This window comes from Periplaneta americana, chromosome 15 (genome assembly GCF_040183065.1).
Source record: "Periplaneta americana isolate PAMFEO1 chromosome 15, P.americana_PAMFEO1_priV1, whole genome shotgun sequence".
Lineage (NCBI taxonomy): Eukaryota > Metazoa > Arthropoda > Insecta > Blattodea > Blattidae > Periplaneta > Periplaneta americana.
The window spans coordinates 315,138-339,343 of record NC_091131.1 but is presented as its reverse complement, the minus strand read 5'-3'; the positions used below and the strand labels follow the sequence as shown (position 1 = coordinate 339,343).

Sequence of the window (24,206 nt, the reverse complement as noted above, 5' to 3'; positions counted from 1 at the left end):
TGACGTTAAAATAATGTGCTGATCACACGACACCTCCATTCTTGTTTGATGATCGTCCACCTCTGCTTCGGTATGTGAACGTGAGGCCAACAGCCGACTGGTTGGTCTGGGTCCTTCAAGGGCTGTGGTGCCACGGATTATTCTGCTCCCTCCACTCCTACCACAGACTACTTCTGTGCGTTTGGTGGATCTGCCCCAGTCTGCACTTCGTCTTTAGGTACTGCTCCCTAATTTTCCTAACGAACTCTTCTCTAATCTCTTTGTCCTTTAATTACCAAATTGTTATTTTGGCAAACACTTTGAGAATTATATATAGTAAAAAGCTTAAAATGTGCATGCACCTCTGCACTAAAAATCCCAAAATATGCACTAAAGATTAAGTCTGTAGGCTCCTGTAAAACTCAAAACACTATGCAAGGTGTATCATCATCACTTTGCCGCATTGGGCCAGAGTGTTGTTAGCTGTGTTCCAGTGCTGTTATGCTAATTTTTCTCTTGCCATATGCCCCACCCCTTGTTTTCTCCCTTGAAATACATTTTACTCTCCTCTCTCTATCTCTCCGACTGTCATTTAATGATTTTTTTAATATTAAAGAAGAAGCAAAGAAATTGTTTTGCTTTACATTTTAATTGTACAACAAGCTTGATTTCCCAGGTGGTGACAGGATTTTTTCTCGTTGCCAAACTTTCAGAACGGCCCCAAGGTTCACTCAGCCTTCTATAAAAATTGAGTACCGGGTCTTTCCCGGGGGTAAAAGGCGGTCAGAGCGTGGTGCCGACCACACCACCTCATTCTAGTGCCGAGGTCATGGAAAGCATGGGGCTCTACCTCCATGCCCCCCAAGTGCCTTCATGGCATGTTACGGGGATACCTTTACCTTTTTACCTTTTACAACAAGCTTGATTTAAAGAATACACCATGTAGCCCCACCGTAGATGAACACTTGTCTCGATGAATCTTGGAGTGTGTATTTGCAGCACTTTTTGTTTTGCAACCATAATTTTATATAATTCTAGATTCCAGTGCTACAGAGGTGGACAATTTTTGTTTATGAACATCAAACAAAATACATTAGGAACAGCAAGAGATGATCTAAGATCTGTACAGATCTCTGCGTTCAAAATTTAGGCACCCATATGCCATATGGCTACGTACAAAATTTTCTTTTCCCCATACGATTAATTAAAAAATTGTAGGTTCCTATACGATGTATGGTTCATGACAGCACTGGAAGACTGATTATAAGAGTTGCTAACCTGCCAGTTTATGAATACTCACTATTTAGCAGTTTTATAACACTGATATTATTACTGAAGTATAAAATCATCTTTTTGTACAGCCAATTTAGAATATTAATGAGACAAAGCAGCCATATCAGCCATGTTTGTTCAGCTGGTCAGTGATTAGATATTGGTGGTCTTATTATGTTTAGATATTAAATACACAGGCCGTTGAACAGATCAGGTAGTGAAGGGAATGGGAGGTCATGGTTTTCAGTTTAATGTTAAATTATTATTATTCACATGCATATATGTTAAACCAAAAATCGTATATATTATGCATAATGTGATTAAACATTTAATTTAAATTGATGTCATTGTGCACTGTATCTTGTAGCAGTAGTAATATTGTGTAACATGAGATGTAGTTCCGATTTCTGTCACCACTGGCAATATCTTTCACTTATTTCAAGTGTCTGAATCTGAATCATGTACATTGAGTTGGAGGTCTTCTAATGCATTTGTCTATGTTCCACAATACTGAGAAATATTCAAATTATAGCATTTCAAACAGACAACAATCTGTAGTCTACAACTTATTAGTACAATTTAATTAAAATCATTTTTGCAGAAAACATTATTTTCCATTATCACTTTATAAAATTTGAAAAACAGTGATCTTTTGAAAATGTTCTACATCTAACCTATTTACTCAATCTGCAAAAGAATATTTGTATACCTAAACTCTTCTCTCCATATTATACAAAGTGGGAGGATGAGGGCCCAAAACTTAAAAGTTTGGTAAGATATTGGGATGAACATCCTCATCACCATCATCATATCCATTTTGCTGGTCTCTCTCTACTTCTGCAATTCCTCGTTCTTTACTAGCACATTCAATGGCAGCATCCAGCATCTTCAATCCTTTAATGTATTCCAAGTTCTCATGCATGGCTCTATTTGCCTATGCCACATTGTCAACAGAGTCTGTGTTCCAATCTGCAACTAATAGCTCTTTTATTTCGGAGCAGCATCAGTCCAAGTCTCCCATTTTTAGGGGAATATTTATCAATTTCTACTGGCAGTTTCTCACCCTGGAAGATGCTTTTAAAAACATTATCTTATTATTGGGAGCGAATGGCAACCATCCACAGCCTATGAGTTGCACAAGTCTTATTCTGATACCAGCAACTATCATATAAAGAGGTGTGTCACTTAATTTCACTCTCTGGCCATAAAATCCTTTAAAACAATCTTGAAAAGGTAAGAAGCAACATTCACTACAAGAATTAACAAATGTATGCAAGTACTCTTGAAGTCGAAATATGAACTAACCTAACAAATATGCACATTTGTGCACCAACAGTCTCAATTAATTAATCAAATACCCAAAACATTGGATTTTCTCTTATATGCCAGTAAACGTCTGTGATGTGATCCGAATGTTGATAGACTGGAGTTCCTTACGTGCCAGTAAACGTCTGTGATGTGATCCAAATGTTGATAGACTGGAGTTCCTTACATGCCAGTAAACATCTGTGATGTGATCCGAATGTTGATAGACTGGAGTTTCTTACGTGCCAGTAAACGTCTGTGATGTGATCCGAATGTTGATAGACTGGAGTTCCTTACGTGCCAGTAAACGTCTGTGATGTGATCCGAATGTTGATAGACTGGAGTTCCTTATGTGCCAGTAAACGTCTGTGATGTGATCCAAATGTTGATAGACTGGAGTTCCTTACGTGCCAGTAAACGTCTGTGATGTGATCCAAATGTTGATAGGCTGGAGTTCCTTACGTGCCAGTAAACGTCTGTGATGTGATCCGAATGTTGATAGACTGGAGTTCCTTATGTGCCAGTAAACGTCTGTGATGTGATCCGAATGTTGATAGGCTGGAGTTCCTTACGTGCCAGTAAACGTCTGTGATGAGATCCGAATGTTGATAGACTGGAGTTCCTTACGTGCCAGTAAACGTCTGTGATGTGATCCAAATGTTGATAGACTGGAGTTCCTTACATGCCAGTAAACGTCTGTGATGTGATCCGAATGTTGATAGGCTGGAGTTCCTTACGTGCCAGTAAACGTCTGTGATGTGATCCGAATGTTGATAGGCTGGAGTTCCTTACGTGCCAGTAAACGTCTGTGATGTGATCCGAATGTTGATAGACTGGAGTTCCTTACGTGCCAGTAAACGTCTGTGATGTGATCCGAATGTTGATAGGCTGGAGTTCCTTACGTGCCAGTAAACGTCTGTGATGTGATCCGAATGTTGATAGACTGGAGTTCCTTACATGCCAGTAAACGTCTGTGATGTGATCCGAATGTTGATAGGCTGGAGTTCCGTACGTGCCAGTAAACATCTGTGATGTGATCCGAATGTTGATAGACTGGAGTTCCTTACGTGCCAGTGAACGTCTGTGATGTGATCCGAATGTTGATAGACTGGAGTTCCTTACATGCCAGTAAACATCTGTGATGTGATCCGAATGTTGATAGACTGGAGTTCCTTACGTGCCAGTAAACGTCTGTGTTGTGATCCGAATGTTGATAGACTGGAGTTCCTTACATGCCAGTAAACATCTGTGATGTGATCCGAATGTTGATAGACGGGAGTTCCTTACGTGCCAGTGAACGTCTGTGATGTGATCCAAATGTTGATAGACTGGAGTTCCTTACATGCCATTAAACGTCTGTTATGTGATCCGAATGTTGATAGACTGGAGTTCCTTACGTGCCAGTAAACGTCTGTGATGTGATCCGAATGTTGATAGGCTGGAGTTCCTTACGTGCCAGTAAACGTCTGTGATGTGATCCGAATGTTGATAGACTGGAGTTCCTTACGTGCCAGTAAACGTCTGTGATGTGATCCGAATGTTGATAGGCTGGAGTTCCTTACGTGCCAGTAAACGTCTGTGATGTGATCCGAATGTTGATAGACTGGAGTTCCTTACGTGCCAGTAAACGTCTGTGATGTGATCCGAATGTTGATAGGCTGGAGTTCCTTACGTGCCAGTAAACGTCTGTGATGTGATCCGAATGTTGATAGACTGGAGTTCCTTACATGCCAGTAAACGTCTGTGATGTGATCCGAATGTTGATAGACTGGAGTTCCTTACATGCCAGTAAACGTCTGTGATGTGATGCAAATGTTGATAGGCTGGAGTTCCTTACGTGCCAGTAAACATCTGTGATGTGATCCGAATGTTGATAGACTGGAGTTCCTTACGTGCCAGTGAACGTCTGTGATGTGATCCGAATGTTGATAGACTGGAGTTCCTTACATGCCAGTAAACATCTGTGATGTGATCCGAATGTTGATAGACTGGAGTTCCTTACGTGCCAGTAAACGTCTGTGTTGTGATCCGAATGTTGATAGACTGGAGTTCCTTACATGCCAGTAAACATCTGTGATGTGATCCGAATGTTGATAGACGGGAGTTCCTTACGTGCCAGTGAACGTCTGTGATGTGATCCAAATGTTGATAGACTGGAGTTCCTTACATGCCAGTAAACATCTGTGATGTGATCCGAATGTTGATAGACTGGGGTTCCTTACGTGCCAGTGAACGTCTGTGATGTGATCTGAATGTTGATAGACTGGAGTTCCTTACATGCCAGTAAACATCTGTGATGTGATCCGAATGTTGATAGACTGGAGTTCCTTACCTGCTGCAAGTTCATAGTTGGATCTTCTTCTTTGCAGAGAACACATTTTGGTAACGTTACCATACATCCTCATTTTTGTGGACATGTCCTCTTTTCAAGTGTTAAATACCATCTGGAAGGAATTTCCAAAATCAACGTGAATGTCCAGAAATTGGACATGTGAATTTAATTTCTTTTTTAAATAATGGGAGCTAAGATTCTCGACATACCTTCATCTTTGTTTTACTCACGAGTCAAGAGCTTAGAATGACACTCGACACTTTTTGAAGATTTGTCGTAGTACAGAGCCCATTTCACTTCCGTTCCTTATTCTTCACACGAGGTTATGTTTGTCAATTTGCATACATCATTGGTTCATATGAGCTCAAGCAAGGATCACGAGTTCTTTGCCATGATCGCCAAGCATTCTGCCATTTCTTTAATTCAAATACAGCGAACAAGAAGAATCGCCTTGTTGTGGAGTCAGTGAAATACAATTTTTGTCATTTCACTTGCATAACATTTCATTTGTACTTGCTAAAAATTCTGACATTTTAAATGAAGTCACCCTCTACTGGAACATGAGTGAGTGAAGTTTGATTGAACAGTTTTTTTAATTTATGCATTTCTACATGCATATGCAGAATACAATAATTTCGGAATTAGGTATCAACACTTGCATCACTGTGAACATGTAACTTCATTTTAATTATTGCGATGTACCGAAGTACACACGAATTCTGTGTTATCATATGATGAAGGATTGGTGGAGTGGAGAAAAATTCTCTCCGGCACCGGAATTCGAACCCGGGTTTTCAGCTCTATGTGCTGACGCTCTATCCACTAACCCACATTTCTTTAATTCAAATGCAGCAAACTAAGAAGAAGAAGAAGAAGAATCGCCTTTCAACTTGGAGTTCACAGTTTACACTATTCAAAACATGAACGAAATGTAGTTTTTGGATATTTGCACTGTGTCAGAAGAAGACATATCCAACGTTGTCATCAGGGAAACAATCTGTTGGCTCTTCCTGAAGATGGACGTGATATGCGTCTCTGACACAGTGGAGAATCCAACAAAGAACTAGTGCTAAAATTACAAGTCACTTTGTTTGTTACAGATTGGAATCAACTACCAGCCACCCACGTGTGTGCCAGGAGGTGACCTAGCACGAGTGCAGCGGGCTGTGTGCATGCTGTCCAACTCAACAGCCATCAACACAGCTTGGCAGCGCATTGATCACAAGTTCGATCTCATGTGGAGGAAGCGTGCATTCGTGCACCACTTTGTGGGCGAGGGTTTGGAGGAGGGGGAGTTCCAAGAAGCCAGGGAAGACCTGGCAGCACTAGAGCTCGACTACAAGGAGGTGGAGTCTGACAGCACATAGCAAAATATAAACTGTGTTTCTCTCAACAGATATTTATTGCAAGTGCAGAACAGTCTTACTATTAAACATTACTATTCTTACTTTTAAAATAACATAACAAGAAAATTCACTCCATATCAATCCCAACGATTTTTTTCTCAACACAATAAACAATCCAGAAGTAATTATAACAGCTCAATTTATTTGTACGAACTTAAGAATCAACCATGTGCTCAAACCACGAGACTTCCAAATCTAGTCAATAATGGCCAAACATTCTTTTCGTTTTGAAAATAATGAGAAAGTCTTATTGCACAGCACTCTAGTTTTACACTTCACCTCATCCAGGTGTACGTCACGTCAACATTTAGATGAAGAAACTGTTTTGCTCTAGAATTTGAGAATGCTATACTGATAATATGCGAGGCATTCTTTTAAAAAACCAGACATTCCAGTTACTTAGACAAAACCATATGTTTTCTATACTAACCTCAATATAGTCATTATTTCTTCATTTCTGTTGAAATACGGAACAAATTCTTCGAGAGTTCATATGCACTTAGACAAATGGAAATGTGTAGGCCTCACACTCAGTCAAACTCTGGAATGTCGTCGAATGAGTAGCCTGGGTACTGGCGGTATGCACAGTATGCTATTCTCACGTGGTACGCACCAGGCAGGAACATGATGACCCCAAGAATTATGAGCGGCCAGGTGCGATCCGCATACTGCAATACAGTTCACACTCGTGTAACTTATCTGAGTTTACAATTTATTATTGATATCAAAGAAAAATTGCACATTCATAAAGATTGTTAATCAGGCAATTATAAATTAATAATGTACTTTGTGAAACCATCAGGGAAATCTTGGAATCAGAAAAGTAGACAATCTTCCATATGAAATTATTTTTCAACAACAGAGGCCATTGTGTTACAAAGTGCTGAAATGTGCACTCATCCCAGAAAAAATCAACTTGTGGTAAGAGTATGTCAAAAGTAGTCATTTTTCTGCCTTTTTATCTTAGAATAACAATGATCTTCTGATTTTTGTGATTCTGTATTATCACATCTCTATGCCCTCAATAATCACACTGAAAGCTACTTTCCAGGAAGCTACAGTGAATTTAATTGGATTCTATATTTTGGAAGTTCAACATTGCTAGTAAAACTAATATCAGCTATGATTCTGGCAATAAAACTAAATTTTTAAATTAAGATTTAATGACTTTTTGGATATCATTAAGAGTGCATATCCTGAACTTCTGGATGGGGCATTGAAGTTATTCATGAAAAGGAATTTTCGTCTTTGACTTGATGCCGCTGAGCCCAACAGGTCCAGCCATCACAGTACAGAACGAGCAATTTAAAATTTCAGCTCAAGTTCATTAGAATAATTTAACTTATGGCTTCCACGAAGTTTAATATTCTTCGAGATGGGTCCCAGGTTGAGAGCCACTGCATTACGGCTTAATTTCCATTGAATTATGAGCCTCATTTATAAATAATCTCTTTAAAAATAAGTTCAGTAAAAAATGTCTAAGATATAACCAGCTGAAAAAAGAAACAACTATTAATTTTTTCTATTGAATGTCCAATGCTTACAATTGGAATAAGCAGCTATGAACAATTGTTTGTTTCTAATGGCATGGTCACAAAATTGATAACATGACATATAGCTGAAATTCTATTGAATCCGAATTTCATTTTTATCAATTCCATGAATGATCATCGAGGTTGCATCCAGAACTTTCCAAATTGGTGCTGACATTTGTATAGCAGTGTGGACGTGCTGATATTTTATGTCCTTTCATCTGGCCTGGATCCAAGAAAGCCCTCAAACATGAAAACAGCGTACAAACTCCGAATCTCATGGATTATGTGGTAACAAAGCCTTGCCTGACAGCAATATGTCTCTTACATTTCAACACATACACAAACAACTGTAAAGCTATAGGAAAATTTAATCACACATAGAACAATAAGTTCTTGGTTTGTAGTAGGGAAAGAACTCATACCTTGGTGTCAATATGGCCGCTCACAAGAAGGCTTCCTGTCACCAACAGGATAGTGCCCCCAAAGCAGAGGCAGGTGGCCAATGCTACAGCCTTCCAGGGAATGGTCTGTCTTGGCACCTCAAACTGAAAACAAGCTCCAAGTCATAAGCAAGTACTATCCTAGCTATCAGCCATGCATGACTGGCATTGTTACTTCTGGGTCTACATTTTCCCACTCCTTGAAACAAACGAATCTTCTTCAGTTTTATCTATTCTCTATTCTTCTTATTTCTTAACCTCATGCGATATTTCCTCACTCTGTTTTTAAGTTTCCCAGCTTATCGGTTGTAAACTGGTTAACTGGAGTGTCTAGTGTATTGTACAAAATCCACTGTCGAAGAGCATCCTTAAAAATACTGCAAATAGAAGCCAGTTCCTAAGCTGAACTTTTTTGCACTTATTCGCAATCATCTCCCTCAGTGTTGGGCCATCACTGTACTTGCTCATACATGACTCCTCACTTGTACTCGGAGTGCGCAGCCAGTTAGTTATAGCAGAAGGGCCAAATCCAATAATTCCGCACTGCTTACAAAACAGACGTAAGTGTATGAAAGAAATTGTCAATATCAGAGGAAAAGTACAGTATTTTTTTATAAAGAAAAATGGTAATCCATTATGTTTTATATGCCTGAAATCATTTTCATATATCAGGGTCAGTAATATTAGTCCACACTATGGCAGATACCACAAACTGAGTATGGGCATGTTCTGGAACTGAAGATGTGATTTGCTTCAGAGATTAAAAATAGCAAGACAAACAACGGTAAGTTTATTGTTGTGTAATGTTTTATATTATTATTATTATTATTAATTTTTCTCATTTTTCTACAAGAAAAAAATGGTACATGGTTAATGATACGGATTTACATCAAGTATCACAAATTATTCAGCATTTAGCAAACGTCAGACAATGAGACACACGTGTTTAAAATTACCGACTTTAAGTAGTGGTAAAATATGTAGCTGCTGGACTATGTATTTGGTTGAGAGTACTATTGGATCTGTGTGCCTCAGGCGACCTTTCATATCTGCTTGATTTCTGAAGCTAATTCCAGTACTTGTTGAGTTTTTGTGCATACGTTTATTATTATTATTATTTACTGTCATCTCATGACGTACTGATATTTTATTGCATCGTGACAGTCCACCTGCGCGAAACAGGGGAGTGGTGGCTGTTGGAGGGGAGACTGGTAACTAAGCCATGGCTGTCAGGATCAGAGAGGAATAAAATAAAATCTTATCTTGTGGGCCATGCATAATGCTGTATGGATTAACTAGCACGAAACTTAATCTAAAGGGACACTCCGACAACATCCATGTATATTTCATCTTCGCAGTCATTCTCATCACAATTTCTTGGCCAACGTCTAACAAAATGTTGTTCTCCATCATAATTAATTCAACTTCTCTCACTTTCTGAACTGTTAACTGAGTGGTATCTTCCATTTTAAAAGTGACATTCCTGCGATTCAATTTTCTACAGTTGCCGAAATCATTTCAATAAGACTGAGTCACAGAACAGAACTATGGGACATTCAAGAAGGTTGATAGATTTTATAAGCAAGATTTTTTGGTTTCAGTGAAACAATTAATTGATAAATGTCAGAATTCTGCAACAAAGGGAAATTTATTTCTTCAAGTAAAATTCTTCTGTCGAAAGATGGGTTTGCAACCATGATATCATCACATCTCTTCTTGAGTTTGTTTACCTAAACACTGTGATTGGGGGCAGTATAAACGACAAAAACTGAATTTTGAGGGAGGTTGGGGATCCAACGTTCCTTTCGCCACTTTCATATTTCCTGTAACTCATGTCGCTTTTTTTTTTTTTGGCTGGTTATTTAACGACGCTGTATCAACTACTATGTTACTTAGTGTTGCTGAGATTCGTGGTAGTGAGATGAGGCCGAGGATTCGCCATAGATTATGACATTCGCCTTACGGTTGGAGAAAACCTCTGAAAAAACCCAACAAAGTAATCAGCCCAAGCGGGAATCGAACCCGAGCCCGTGTGCAACTCTGCACCTCACCCAACTAAGCTATGCCGGTGGCATGTAGTCTCCTGCTTTTTAGGTCGATTTGAACCTTTATATTGGCATTTGGCACAAAACCTCGATCAGCCCAGTGTGCATTATTATTACATGTTGGGCAGACAATAATCTTTCAATTGTATTACCACTCCATGAAAATGACCGTTGGCGAAGCTAAGGTGTGAATACATTGAGTACAGTCATCCTGCATCTATGTGTATCATCAGTAACACGGAACACAGCACTGTAACTGTCCATTACTTCAACAAGTTGCAGGCCTAACTGAGTGTCTTAGAGGAAAGCATCCTGATCTACAAAACATACTTTATTTTTCTGATAGTATTGCTAGTACAGAAACAATGAGAATTTCACTAGTATGCTGATCCATGAAATGAGACTTGCTTAGTATAGAGGCTAAATGGCATTTCTTTGCACCAAGTTCATGGTAGGGGTGCATATGATGGAACAGTCAAACGATTTGCAGTTTACAACGGCCAGTTAAAAATGTTTAAATTTGCATATGAACACATCACAGGCTTTCAGTTTTTTTTATGTTCCATCTGAAGATAATGTCAGTCACAATAATACATTACCGCAATTCCTGGGACAAGGGGATATCACAGACAAATATAAAATCATAGTCCGAGTGGTATCAACATCCCCAAAATTCAAGGATGTTTACATTTTCAATGATATACATTCAGCTTGTTCTCATGTCACATTTGAGGTTATAAAGGAGAAAACATAATATAGCATATGTGTATGAACAGCAAATGGCGTTTTGGTATGGTGCTTAAAAAGTCGCACAACACAGAATTATACTTGTAGAATTATATTTCTCCATCCGAAAGCTTCAGCCGCTTCTTTCTTCTGGCCCATCGGTGTAGATACATACTGGATTCAACATAAATATATCCTCTGTACAGTTACAGAGCCAAATGGTGGTAATCAAATGGAAGATATTCTAATGTTGTTTGCGAGCCAACATCTATAGTAAATGTCACCAGGAAACGTAACTTAGGGACATTTTTATCAATTATAATTGTAATATATTGTATGTGTTTTGCTCATCATGAATAATGTGATTTCCAGAGTTTTAAAACATTCAGAATTTGAAGATCTGAATTTCGTTACTTACAGTACATTAAAAAACAGTCAGTAAAAAAAAAATTGTAACAAGTAGGTACATATATCACTTGAGAGAGAAGACGAAACTTTGTACACAGACTGTCATAAGTGGAAGGTAGCAGACATTGATTTTTTAACAGCTGAAAATGCCAATTTTACTTTTTCTTTAATTTTTGCCAGTTTCTGAGTATTTTATCTCCATGTTTGGTTAGCTGTATTAGAACAATTTTTTCCCCTGTAATACATGTATATCTGTAGATTTCATTGCACTGGAAATAAAGACTACATTTCATGTTCGTACATGGTAAATAAATTGCTAAATTTCAGTATTTTACAAAATTTTGGAAATGTTTCTTGCCTATTACATGTCTAATAAGCAGTGTTAGGAACAAGTTTTTTTTTCAGTAATGAACTACAATATTCAGTGACAAAAAGTATGAAAATAAATGCAATGGTTGATGACTCAGTTGTCATTAAAAAAATATTACATATTAGTCAAAAATGCTTTATTTCCTTTTTACAGCCACTTTCCTACAATTCAGCTTACATTGTATGATGCGATTCATTATGTAAGAAAAAATAGCATACCACGTGGAAATGTCAATGCTTGGACTAGGCATTGTTGGTGACATTTTGGTGAGACCTCATGTTCTTCAACAGAGAAAGATACAAAGTGTTCTTACGGTACACCTTGCTTGTTCTGTTATACCATGTGCCGTTAGCAATATGACGAAACACGATGGAGCTTCTGCTCATTCCAGTGTCAATGTTCGTCGATTTCTAAATGGTGACAGATGGACAGTAAGACTGGACCAATGCCTTGGCCTCTGCGCTCTCCTGACCTAAACCCACTAGACTTTTATTCATGGGGATCATTTAAAAGAGCGAATGTATGGAACCCCGGTGCAAGATGAAGAGAGTCTTTGACTCCGTATTTTGGAAGACAAGACAATACAACATTCTCCAAGGATACATTAGCGCATCCGGGATTCAATGCGACGGCACGTTGATGCATGTATCCATGCTAACAGGAGCCTTTCTGAGCACTTCCTGTAAGACAGATTTCCATATGGTATGCTAATTTTATTTCATAATGTACTGTACCACATCATACAATGTAAGCAGAGTTGTAGAAAAAGGGCTATAACAAGGAAATAAATAGTTTCCGGGCAAATGTTCATAGAATATTTTGTCATCCTCTATATGATAGGGATATGTCCCTAAAGTTTTGACATACCAGAATGCCGTTCTGGCACCTTTTCATTATATTTTTCATCATGAAATCGAGAAATCTGTGGTTCCACGACAAAAGGTGACGCCAATTTTTAGCGAAAATGAGATGTTGCGTATGTTATGCACCCTGACAGTTTCTTTACTATGGCAAAAGATGATATGCATATTTTTTTGTTTTTTTTCTCTCTAACCTGCTGTTATGAAATATGGTTCCCATGCTTTTATATGGTCTTTCAAGCTTTAAATGCACACGTCTGAAAAATTGCAAGAATTGATATGTCACATTTGCACTGGAACAGAAATGTTCGAATTTTGCGCCATCAATATATTGTGAGGCTTTTCCCAACTCAACTTCATTGTTTCCCACTGAGATCATCCCTGCTTCTTATTAGAAATGTTGGTCCTCCTCTGATCACCTTCAACCCTGACAAGTATGTTAAATGTTGGTTCTAAAAGGCCGCAATGCTGCAACAGATGCCACAAGGAAAGAGCATAACACGAAAGTATGAAATACTGAAGAAATGACTATGCTGTGGAAAATCCCTAATATTTTGAGTACTGGTATGTAATTTAGTAAATGCCTTTGTTGCAAACCAGTTTATTAATTTGTTAACCCCAATTGAGTCAGTTTATACTAACATGGATCTTATTCTAAAATGTGCATGAAGATGTAAAAACAGGTTAAGTGTTAATTGTGTTTTAATAAGACTTTTTGACCTTGAATTCCCAGCGCACAGGACAGTAGCTCATCTCCCTGTTCACTCCAATAAAATTTAATAATTATAATAATTAACATTAAAAATTCGGAGATTTCTGGGGACAAATTACTAAATTCGGGAACACTCCGGGGACAAATTTTGTTCGAGGACAAAAAGCAAAATTTGGGGATTGTCCCCGGGAAACGGAGACGTCTGGTAACCTTACATTACTGATACTTGAATTAAAATGTTCCCAATATAGTGTTTGAAATCCCCCTTAACTGTAGGGTAATCACTGCTAAAGAAGAGGAACTGCGATCAGAGACTCAACTTCTTGAATGCTGGGAACAGTTGGTTAATATTTTCATGTCCATCATAAATTGTACTTTGAACTTAACCTTTTCCAATATCAGCAATATGTTTCAATTTGCCTGTGCCATGAATGCTGCTTTCACCAGTGTTTTCATACAATTGACAACAAATTCTGTGCTCCACATATTCCTTTCGCATCCTGAAGATCTGCAAACATTGTTTCTTGATTGCCATATATATGAAGTGTTGTCTCAGAGTAGAATCGATCAGAATAGGTACAGTGGATGTTTGGAGATTGGCTTTTCCTTAAAACACGTTTCCAGACAGTCCTCTTCAATGTGCCACCAACACCATCATGGGGGCCCTTACCATAATATGATTCGAAGCACGATGTTCTCTGCAGCCTGTGACGTTGCTTTTCTGTCCATATTTCTAAGTGTGTAATTTCTCTTGCAGGTCCTTCACGAGTAATACTACTTCTGTAATGCTGTGTCACTTTTCATCTGATAAGATTTTTCTTGTAGATTTCCTTCTTGAAAATAAGCAACAGCTGTATAAATATATTGTTATAGTTGCATCACTAGGATAAGACCAGTGACTGCCATAACTTCATTTTGGTATGAAATGACATACTTTTCTGAAAAATCTGTCAGCAAAATTATTGTCCTTCCTTGTTTTTGAAACCTCAGTTGTGAAGTTTGCTTTGCTATGTTATAAGAGTATGTTTAAATATTCTACAATTAACCGGTCATCAATGACGTGAAAATTTCATCCACCAAGTTTCCATTTCGTCATTACGTTACTTTAACAGGATGATCAGTGGAGACATCAAAATAGTCAGTGATATATTTAGAAGTTTCGTCATGGCAGGTCCTGTGATATCGACTAACACATGTAACGTTGGTGACAGAAAAGAGTAACGTTAGTTTCAGAGCTAATGTGTAATGCTACTTACCATTTATAAGGTAAACTATTTTACTTAATGGTGATTTATGAACACAGAGCTATTGCTAGAAGTACAGAATCCTCTTGTGCCTCATGGAATCTAAAAAATGCACATATTACAATGCTAAGGGAAATTTATTCAGAATCTTTTGTAACTAATGTTACAAGTAGTTTATACTGATATTTACCTACGATATTCAGCTTCAGAAATTGATTGTTCCTGCATGTGAAATACATGGAATACATGTGGCCATCCACCAATAGTAATAGTAGCTCTACCTAGTGGTGAATTCTGGAATTCTCATTTATAGTGAGAAAAATTCAAACAAATTACATCAACATTTTCTTCTTTCGAAATAGTATTAATCATGTAGATACCAAGGTTATATTTATGATTAATGCTGCTCCTGGTTTCTGGCACACAGAAAATGAATACTGAACAAATTAAATTTTTTACAAAATTTGTCCCTTTTTTGTGAAATGACCCCAATTATTAAAACATTGTTTGATGACAAACCTGGTGGTAGAAGGAGGATAGGAAGATCAAGACTTAGATGGGTGAACAATGTAGAAGATGACTTACGGAGAACGAATATCAGAAGCTGGAGACTGAAAGCTAAGGATAGAAGAGAGTGGAAGGGAATCATAAGAGAGGCTAGACTCTAAGTTGGATTGTAATGCCATAGAGTAGTAATAGTAGACGAGTAGAAGAAGGAATGAATAGAAATGAGAAAACATAGATTATGTGATAAGAGAAGAGAGGAGCAGTTTTTGGTCATGTAACATATATAAAAAAAAAGGTTTAAAATTGTGTAATGCTGGCCCTTAAACATGAATGTGAAGGGCCAGCAGGACCGAAGATGTTGTGAGACAATAAAGCATATCATTTTCAGAAATACTGAATTTTGAATTTCAGTAACTAAGTTAATTTTAAATTTTAAGTAAATTTTCATTAGTTTTGTATTGGATCAGATGATTTATGTTTAATAGTCTGGTTTAATTGCATTGATTCCTTTTGTAGTATTGGTATTCGTTTGTTGTTTTATTAATTTTTATATGGCTTCGATTTGTCCAATATCTGTGTACAGTTGTACAATTGTGTTTTTACTGGATTAAATAAAATGATGTGATATGATGTAGGAAGATGGCCTGGCCAATGTTTAGCCTACTACATACGTAGCTATCCAATTTAATTCAGTAATGTTGAGAACTTAAAATTTCTGGAACTCACAGATTTGCAGAAGCATTGCAATGCTCCATTCCCTCACTAAATGCTAATCATGGATGTTTCTTTGATGCAGTGACTCCCAATTATCTGTACGGCTCAAAAAAAAAAAAAAAAAACACACATTAGTGTGAATAGTGACAATAGTGTCCGTGAGTTGTTGCAATTTATGGAAAAAAACTAACTAGTGATAGCCTACTCTCTAGTAGTCAAATTTTATGTTAACAATTCCTGCTACCATTTTTCCTATGGAGCAAAGCTTCTCTGCTCTAAAGAGGATAAAAACTTTGGTGAGAGACTGTACAGGCCAAGAGTGGATGCCGCAGTTTGCAGTTTTGTTAATTGAGAAATCATATATTAAGAAACTGTCACAACAATCTTAGTTTTACGACGACGTCATAGACGAGTTCCCAGAACAAAACAAAAGAAAGGTTCTGTAGATTAAATGACAGATGAGTAGGTAATTTATTTTCTAAAAATTCGTCGTTTTTAGTTACCACTAAGTGTTCACTATGTACAACTTTTATCCTGGTTGAGTAGTACTGGATCTCATCACTTCTTTGAAACATAGGCCTATATGCAACACTGTTTGTGAAGCATCTGCAAGCACTACCAGCATTTCTTTATTTCGCTCATTCTATACTAATGACCAAACAGCGGATTTTCGGTCCCTATACTGAACGTTAGGAGAACATAGAACTCATTGCTACGTTCCCTCCGTAAGCCAAGGGACATGACGTCTTGTCGCTATATAGGGACCGAAAATCCACTGTCTGGTAATGACAATATTTCGACGAATGTTTGCTAAGTAAGTGTAGAGTTTTGAGATTGTTAATTGTATTATTCCGTCATGGTTTTGCGCCCTGGACCATAATGAATTCAATCTCAATTGAACTTCGTAAACACCAGACCTCCGTTAGTGATACAGTACACCGAGGTTGTGGACAAGGCTACAAAAGGTTTGACGAGAGCTTAGCTAGGCTAAGTGACAGGTCGAGGTCTGTGACATAGCTCCGTGACGGTGTACCCTAGATTAACTTGCATCCAATCCCGTAACTAAAGGGGAGTTACTTTGTTCTGTTTCTTTCATTTTTCGTACATTAAGAGTAAGTTAATGCAGGAAATAATTTATTTTACCAAAAGTTCATTGCCTTTCTAAAAGTGGCGCCACAATACTTTGTTAAAAAAGCGTGGCTCTCCTTTCTTACGTTGGACGAAATATTTTCTTTAAATAGTCAAATCTTTATTTCTCGACCAATTAAAATATGTTCAATGGGATGCGAAATAATTTTCTGTAGCATATTCATTTCTAGTCCTTAAAATAAACTTACCTGAGAGTCAACAAATGCATTATCATCTTCCAATTTCTCATAATTAATATTTCTATATGCTGCTGATCTTCTCCTTGACATTTTCAATTTCAGTACAAGGTCTAGAAAAAGAAATCTTACAATGTAAAAAAAACCGTTTAACAATATATTAAATACCCAGTTACTATAAATTAATTTTTCAATTAAACATACCCGTACAATTCCACATTGCATTACCAAATAACGCCTACCAGTATCTTCAAAACAGTTACTGTGTCTAAAACTATGACCATACCTTAAATCCACTGCCTCATTTTCAAAAGGTCATATTGGATGAGTTCTAAATGTCAAGTTGCACTGAAAAGAACGGTGTACATATGTAAAATGAGCGTATTGAATTGGTGACACCTGCAAAAGAAAACACAATGTAATGGAACAACAAAATGATAGTGAACAACACGGTACTATAATATTAAATTATCTTTATTTCATGAACTATTTCGTCAAATGTTAACAGCTGAAAGCCGTAACCACTATAGCTTACTTCACAATACCGCATAAGTACTTAGCCTATGTACAAAGACTGCAAATTAAAAATAATTAAAACATATGTTTTTTATTGATGGCACAAGGGTAGATAAATAAGTACATAAAGAAGATTTCCCCTGGACCAAAAATAAATAATTGAATAAAGCTTATATAGCCTGCTTAGGCGGTATTCTGAAGTCGTTCTGCCGTAACACTGCTACCTTACTTCTCCATCCATTACTCCCAAAGTCTTATTTCTTCTATGTTATAGTATAGAGGGGCATATTCTATTCGACATATAACTTAGATAACGTTAATAAACTTAATGCAATTAATACCCAAAAGCGGACACAAACTTCAAATCCGCATCGCACTTAACTTTTATTGATTTGAAATCTCTGTCAGTTAAATAAAATGAACAAAAAAATTGCAACTTGCCTTATATTAATCGACGTATTTGATCACTCCACTGTAATTAATATATCTACATATGTACTAACCACTGCTTTGGTAATGACACCTACTTTGAATTTAGATAATATTTCTATTGAGATATTGGGAATGCATGGGTTACAGCAGCTACAGCCATTAAGCTGATTACAGCACTGCCATCGTGATCTAAATCTGGATCTATGGCCATAGGCAGACCATGTGACCCGCTTAACAGCTGATTGCGACAGTATTGCCAACTGGACGAAAATTCCGTCAAAAGTGAAGGAATTTCAACGTAGCGGACGGGAAAAGAATGGCTTTGACGGCGAAATTTACGATTTACATGGTTTTTTTTACTTTCTTTAGCTGATGTCATTTTAATTGTTTAATTTTTGGGGAATTTTACTTTTTATTTGAATCTCAAAATCTGTGCGTCAGTGGCTAACCATGACAATATCTTTGAAAAATATTGGACTGCAAGAGGTCAAATGACTTTATTGTCAAATGCCTGGCATTAGAAAACAACAACTTTTTATTTAAACAGCCCTGCCTGTGCCGTTCCATGTTAAAGAATCCCCTGTTTCAGATTTCCTCGTAATCAAGTCAGCGATTGACTAATTATTATTTTAATCAAGATTGGTAAGTTGTGTTATTTGTACATAGATATATTGAGTAGTTCTTTTTTTATTTTATTTTGACGGATTTCCTGGTGTTAGAAGGGAATACAACTTATGTGTTGGCAACACTGGATAGCGAAGGGCGGCGTTTCAACCCAACCAGCAGAGAATACGTTGAATCTGAAGCCTGGTTCATACGGTGGCTTGTTTCCGTGATGGATTCCAACGTGGCTATACTTGTTCTTTTGAAAGATGGGAAATGACCAACGAGTTAGATACTATAGAGGCAGTATACCCACAGTCTAATATATAGTCACGAGCTCAATACTTACTAAATACGCAAACATAGTTGCTAACCACCAGGATCGCTACTATCGCCTCATCACAGACTCATTCCCTAGCAAACGATAAAATGTATTGTACTTTCGATATAGTGTTCTTTTGAAAAAATTAACACCTTCCTTACACTATTGAAATATGAAATACATAAGGTTTATATGGCAATATATTATTTTCATAAAATATATATATAGTATATTTTATAAACTCACCTCCCTGGATCTCTCGGAAGAAGGATAACTGTAACTATTTTTCTTACAATTTAGACTGTAGTGTAACATTATGTTGTTTTACTAGGTACCACATCCAACAAAATATCTCTATGAAGAGTCAATCTTACACAGTCGAAATCGTCGCCGTCAAAAGAAGTAACGTAACTACTATCTTCTTTACCGAATGAAAACTGTTCTATTTTGACAAGGTGTGACATTGTTTCGGGCAGAAATCTGCTTTTAAAGCTGCTTCCTGTTTGATCCATTACCTCAAAATATAAAATTCGAACTTTTCTTGAATATCTGATGAATTATGCTTGTCACCATCTCCTAATTTTAATGGCAATTTTCTAGGGCGTGAAACAGTGGGGAGACTTAATTGCAATGCATCACACTTTTCTTTAGCATGTTCCCAAAGTGGTAAAAAATGTATCTGTATTTCTGGCTCCTATTGAAGACAAAACAGCATGTACAGAATTATGAGCATGGCGGAAATTCAATGAAACTTTTTGAAGTACTGCATTAAGTTTTTATATTCTTTGGAATACAAAAATTATCATCTTGATATCAAACAGAGTTTCAAATTTTTGCAGACATTTTAGAAATCCTTTAGCTTATGCACCAGCATAATTTCCTTCATCTTGCATATCATTAAGATATTGCAAAATTTAGGAATGGGCATAATTCTCATGTTACATATTTTATGTAGTATAGTATGTCCAGGAAGTCTGTATACTCCTATACCTTACTACTTTCTTATTAGCGTATCATATTATATTATTATATTGTAATTAATTATTATTATTATTATTCATAACATTAGTAATTGTTGTCGGTGCATTGTTGTTATTGTTATTGGGTTCACCTGACTCGATCGGCATTCTGTGAGTTGAAATGGCAGACATAAGTTCGTTTTCTGTTGAAGAGAGGTTAGTCACGACTGTCTGGATACATGAACATCCTCACACAGGAGAGACAATTAGCATTATACGAGAACACTTTAGGGAACGTACTTGTGTCTGCCATTTCAACTCACAGAATGACGATCGAGTCAGGTGAACCCAATAACAATAACAACAATGCACCGACAACAATTACTAATGTTATGAATATTAATAATAAATAATTACCATATAATAATATAATATGATACACTAATCAGAAACTAGTAAGGTATAGGGGTATACAGACTTTTCGGACATACTGTATATAATTGAGAGGCCAGAGGGGAAAAAGACCTTTTGAGAGGCCGAAATGTAGAAGAGAGGATAATATTAAAATGGATTTAGGGGAGGTGGGATATGATTGTATAAACTGGATTAATCTTGCACAGGATAGGAATTAATGGTGGGCTTATGTGAGAGGGCAATGAACCTCCGGGTTCTCTAAAAGCCATTTGTACGTAAGTAAGTTTATGCACTTTGCACTAGTGTTAGAGAGATTTTATAATAAAAGTATTAGAAATACGTATTTGGGGAAAGCCTGACGAAAACAATCTATTCATCAGACCAATTTGGATGCCCCAGAATTTAATTCCAGGTATCCTGTATAAAATACAGGAGTGGCGCACTTCATCTTCTTCTTGTCCATCCCTGAAGATTTAAGTGTGGTCTAGAGCTTGGGAATATTTTACAACCCTATTAACATTACAAAGTGCAAGTGAGCGTGAGACTCCAAGATGGAAGTTTTTATTTGTGTAAATTATTCAGTGGCCTTATAAACATGAATACATAAACGAATAATCACTCAATATATACATGGTATTGCAATGAGATGAACATTTTGTTGCTTGTGCTTACGAAATGCAATCAACACAGCGGAATACAACGCTCTGCCGAGATCTTCACTTGTATACTGATAGGTATTCAACACCAATAGAGACCAGCTCCATCATAGTGTTTTCGAGTTGTCCTTCTTGTCTACAGGATCAGTGACATTGGGAGGGTGGGCAGGCGGAGCTGCTGACATTGCTGCAACATTAGATGATGGAGCTGAAATGTCACTGCTTACATCAGCTTTCTTCTTGTCATCTTGCAAAGCACTCACACTCAAAGTCGCGTCTTTCTCTTCCCTTACTGGATGCAGATCTGTGACAGATTCTTTAATTTCCTCTTGATTGCCTTTCTCCAATGCCCTCTCGATTTGTTCCTCCAGTTCTATCACCTCTTCCTTACTCATCAAGTCTACTATCTCATCAATTTGCTTTTTGTTGAGTTTCACATTTTCCTTGCCAACAAGCTCAATTACCTGCGCAAACAAATCATGAGAAAGAAAAAACACACAAAAAAGGCAAGTGATAATTGCTCTCTGAAGAAACAGGGGAGTGGGTCAAAATGCAAATCTAGCCGGACAAAATTAATAACTTCTCTCTTATCTAATAGATACATTTAGACAAAATTAATAACCTCTATCTAATAGACTTTTATGAAACTTTGTACAGAAGTTACAGGTAGTGTATATTTTTGTGTACAAACTCTGATTAGAACTGTACCCCTTGATAGAGGGTACATTTAAACAAAATTAATAACTTCTCTCCTATATAACAGATCGTTATGAAACTTTACAGAAGTTACTGGTGGCATATACTTTCCATGTACAAACTCTTGATTACGTTTCTATAAGAGGAACTACCCTTTTCCCGTGGGTGTATTTAGAGAAAATTAATGATTTCTCTTATATCTAACAGATTTTTATGAAACTTCATACAGGAATTAAAGGCAGCGTAAATGTTCTCCTCAAAGCCAACTGACTTGTGAACACAAGTTCCTCTGACAATGTATTTTATCAGTCTGCGCTTAGAAAGAATAGGCTATGCCAGGTTTCTGGTACATCTCAGCTAACTCTCAGTTACTTAACGGCTCTTATAAATTTAATTGCACTGATAACTTTCACGAGTTTCTGAAGAGTTAAATGTAGACTTATCAGCGCTTGTAACTAACAGTTGAGGTAGCTTCAAGTTCAGTATCTATTGTCTTCCATAGATGTCTCCACTAGTATTTTGTTAGTCATTTTTTTAGTTATTTATAGTTACTTTTGTTTTCAGTAGTAATATGGCTGTTAAGTACACAGTGAGTCCTGTACTAGTAGGTGTAAGACTTTTTAATTAAAGAACTGTATGTACATTTCCATCTCAATCGTAATATGATTAAAAAAGCAATAATTGTTGGTATTTATTTGGCAAGATCGAGGTGAATCACCTTCAAATTTATACAGATGGATCTCTAAATCCTAATAATGGGACTTCAGGAGCAGGGTATTATATTCCAAAATATCAAGAAAGTTATTTCATACCATGTTCATCCTCCTCCAGTCTTGACACTGAATTGCTAGCTATTGATGCTGCTCTTCAGTGTGTTACTCAAATTTCTGAAAAATCTATTTGCATACTTACCGACTCCAAGGGGGCTATATTTAATATAATTAAATATGTACCAAACCTATATGCACATAGAATTATTCCAATTCAGAAACAACTAAGTAAACTAAAAGAACTCCGAAAGGAAATAACATTTCAATGGATACCTAGTCATTGTGGTATACCTGGAAACGAGAAAGTCGATAATATTGCAAAACAGGCAACATACTTGCAACCAAGACCTCTTCAAGTGATATCTCTATCCAATGCTTTTGCTTCAGGTCTCATTTTACAAACCTATGGATCAACAATTGACTCTTCTGACAAAGGAAACATTTTACAGTCTGTACAAAAGAAACCAAATGACCTGGAAATGTACAAAAACTTGCCCAGACATGTTCAAACATTTTTAACATGACTGTTTGGCCAAGCATCTGCATAGAATTGGAATATATCAGTCTCCTAACTGTCCATTGTGCAACTCAAATCAACAAATGGATTCAGAACATCTCAAAATCTGTGCGTCAGTGGCTAACCATGACAATATCTTTGAAAAATATTGGAGTGCAAGAGGTCAAATGACTTTATTGTCAAATGCCTGGCATTAGAAAACAACAACATTTTTAACAAGAGCCAGAACAGGTCACATTGTCACTCAATTGTACCTACACCGATTTCACATTTCTGATAATCCTACTTGTCTGTGGTGTAATAATCATGATGAAGATCTGGAACACATTCTTCTATACTGTCCATCCATAAATCACAAAAGAAGTAAATTAAAATCATCAGTACCAGTTGCAGAAGACACAGCTCTGCAGTATACATTGACTACACCCCATCTCTGGCTACTAGCAACAGGCATCTATAATGAACACTGATCAAAATACCCTCATTTCTCGTGAAAAACAACAACTGAATAGACTACAGTGGACTGTAGTGGACTTTATGTTGTCAGCAAACAGCTGGATACATGAATAAGATTGATTGATTGATCGAGGTAAATAATACTAGTGGCAAGAGAGCTAGATGTAACTTCTGCTACAAAACTGCAACCGTAGTCGGCTGTGGTGACTATGGAGCCATATTGATAAACGCAAAAATATTTTACATTCGTCCATTTGATTGCTTTCATGTGTTCAAATGGAACTTTCGGAGCCCAGAATACCAATGACATTGGTAGAGCACCATAGAATAAAATATTCCTTCACTGACAACATAGAATCTATAGTTGATGACGAAAATTAAGCTTGAGATATTCGAAAATGTCTTTACAAACATACATAGACAGTAAAATATTTGCTGTAAGTTACGTAAATAAAACACCATATTTTTAAAACTCTACCAATATTATAGCAAATTGATTTATTGTGCTCTATATTATTATTTAATATCGGTTATTATAGTTTATGAATACCAGTTGAAGCACAGACAACTGTAAAGATTACGATAACTGTTATTTCGGAAACTCATTTAAAACATATCAGCACGTTAAAATTGTAGATAACTCTGTATGTACAAGTAACTGCAATTCCAAAAAACGAGCATCAGT

At 36.9% G+C, this 24,206-nt stretch overlaps 3 protein-coding genes across 10 annotated transcripts in view; 1 reads left to right on the top strand and 2 right to left on the bottom strand.

Moving 5' to 3' along the window:
* LOC138715775 (tubulin alpha-1 chain-like) overlaps window positions 1–6,661 on the top strand; it is a 35,278-nt gene extending 28,617 nt beyond the window's left edge. For all 3 annotated transcript variants that reach the window (XM_069848826.1, XM_069848825.1, XM_069848828.1), the window contains exon 5: window positions 5,989–6,661. In XM_069848826.1, the coding sequence (XP_069704927.1) occupies window positions 5,989–6,255 (267 nt within the window). In that variant the 3' untranslated portion in view covers window positions 6,256–6,661. The remainder of the gene's footprint in view (window positions 1–5,988) is intronic.
* LOC138715778 (transmembrane protein 230) lies at window positions 6,272–18,347 on the bottom strand. Of its 5 annotated transcripts, none has more exons than XM_069848839.1 (5): window positions 18,138–18,347; window positions 17,467–17,528; window positions 17,193–17,293; window positions 8,252–8,374; window positions 6,272–6,962 (listed from the first exon to the last, which is right to left on the bottom strand). In XM_069848839.1, exons 3-5 carry the CDS (start codon window positions 17,271–17,273, stop codon window positions 6,825–6,827), a joined length of 342 nt encoding a protein of 113 aa, XP_069704940.1. In that variant the 5' UTR covers window positions 17,274–17,293; window positions 17,467–17,528; window positions 18,138–18,347; the 3' UTR covers window positions 6,272–6,824. The 5 variants fall into 5 exon arrangements, with proteins under 5 accessions (XP_069704940.1, XP_069704936.1, XP_069704937.1 ...); XM_069848835.1 differs by having other exon boundaries at window positions 17,467–17,579; window positions 18,138–18,346; XM_069848836.1 differs by having other exon boundaries at window positions 17,467–17,579; window positions 18,224–18,337.
* Window positions 18,348–20,959: 2,612 nt separating this feature from the next.
* Letm1 (Leucine zipper and EF-hand containing transmembrane protein 1) overlaps window positions 20,960–24,206 on the bottom strand; it is a 106,848-nt gene continuing 103,601 nt past the window's right edge. For both annotated transcript variants that reach the window (XM_069848823.1, XM_069848822.1), the window contains one exon: window positions 20,960–21,546. In XM_069848823.1, coding sequence (XP_069704924.1) covers window positions 21,190–21,546 — 357 coding nt within the window. In that variant the 3' untranslated portion in view covers window positions 20,960–21,189. The remainder of the gene's footprint in view (window positions 21,547–24,206) is intronic.

Excerpts from the sequence above, each read along its gene's own strand:
- LOC138715778 (XM_069848839.1), bottom strand. The coding sequence starts at position 17,273 with ATGTCAAGGAGAAGATCAGCAGCATATAGAAATATTAATTATGAGAAA. Across the intron at positions 8,375-17,192 it reads ATGCATTTGTTGACTCTCAG|TTTGAGGTGCCAAGACAGAC; the intron begins GTAAGTTTATTT and ends GCTTGTTTTCAG. Across the intron at positions 6,963-8,251 it reads GCGGCCATATTGACACCAAG|TATGCGGATCGCACCTGGCC; the intron begins GTATGAGTTCTT and ends ACTGTATTGCAG.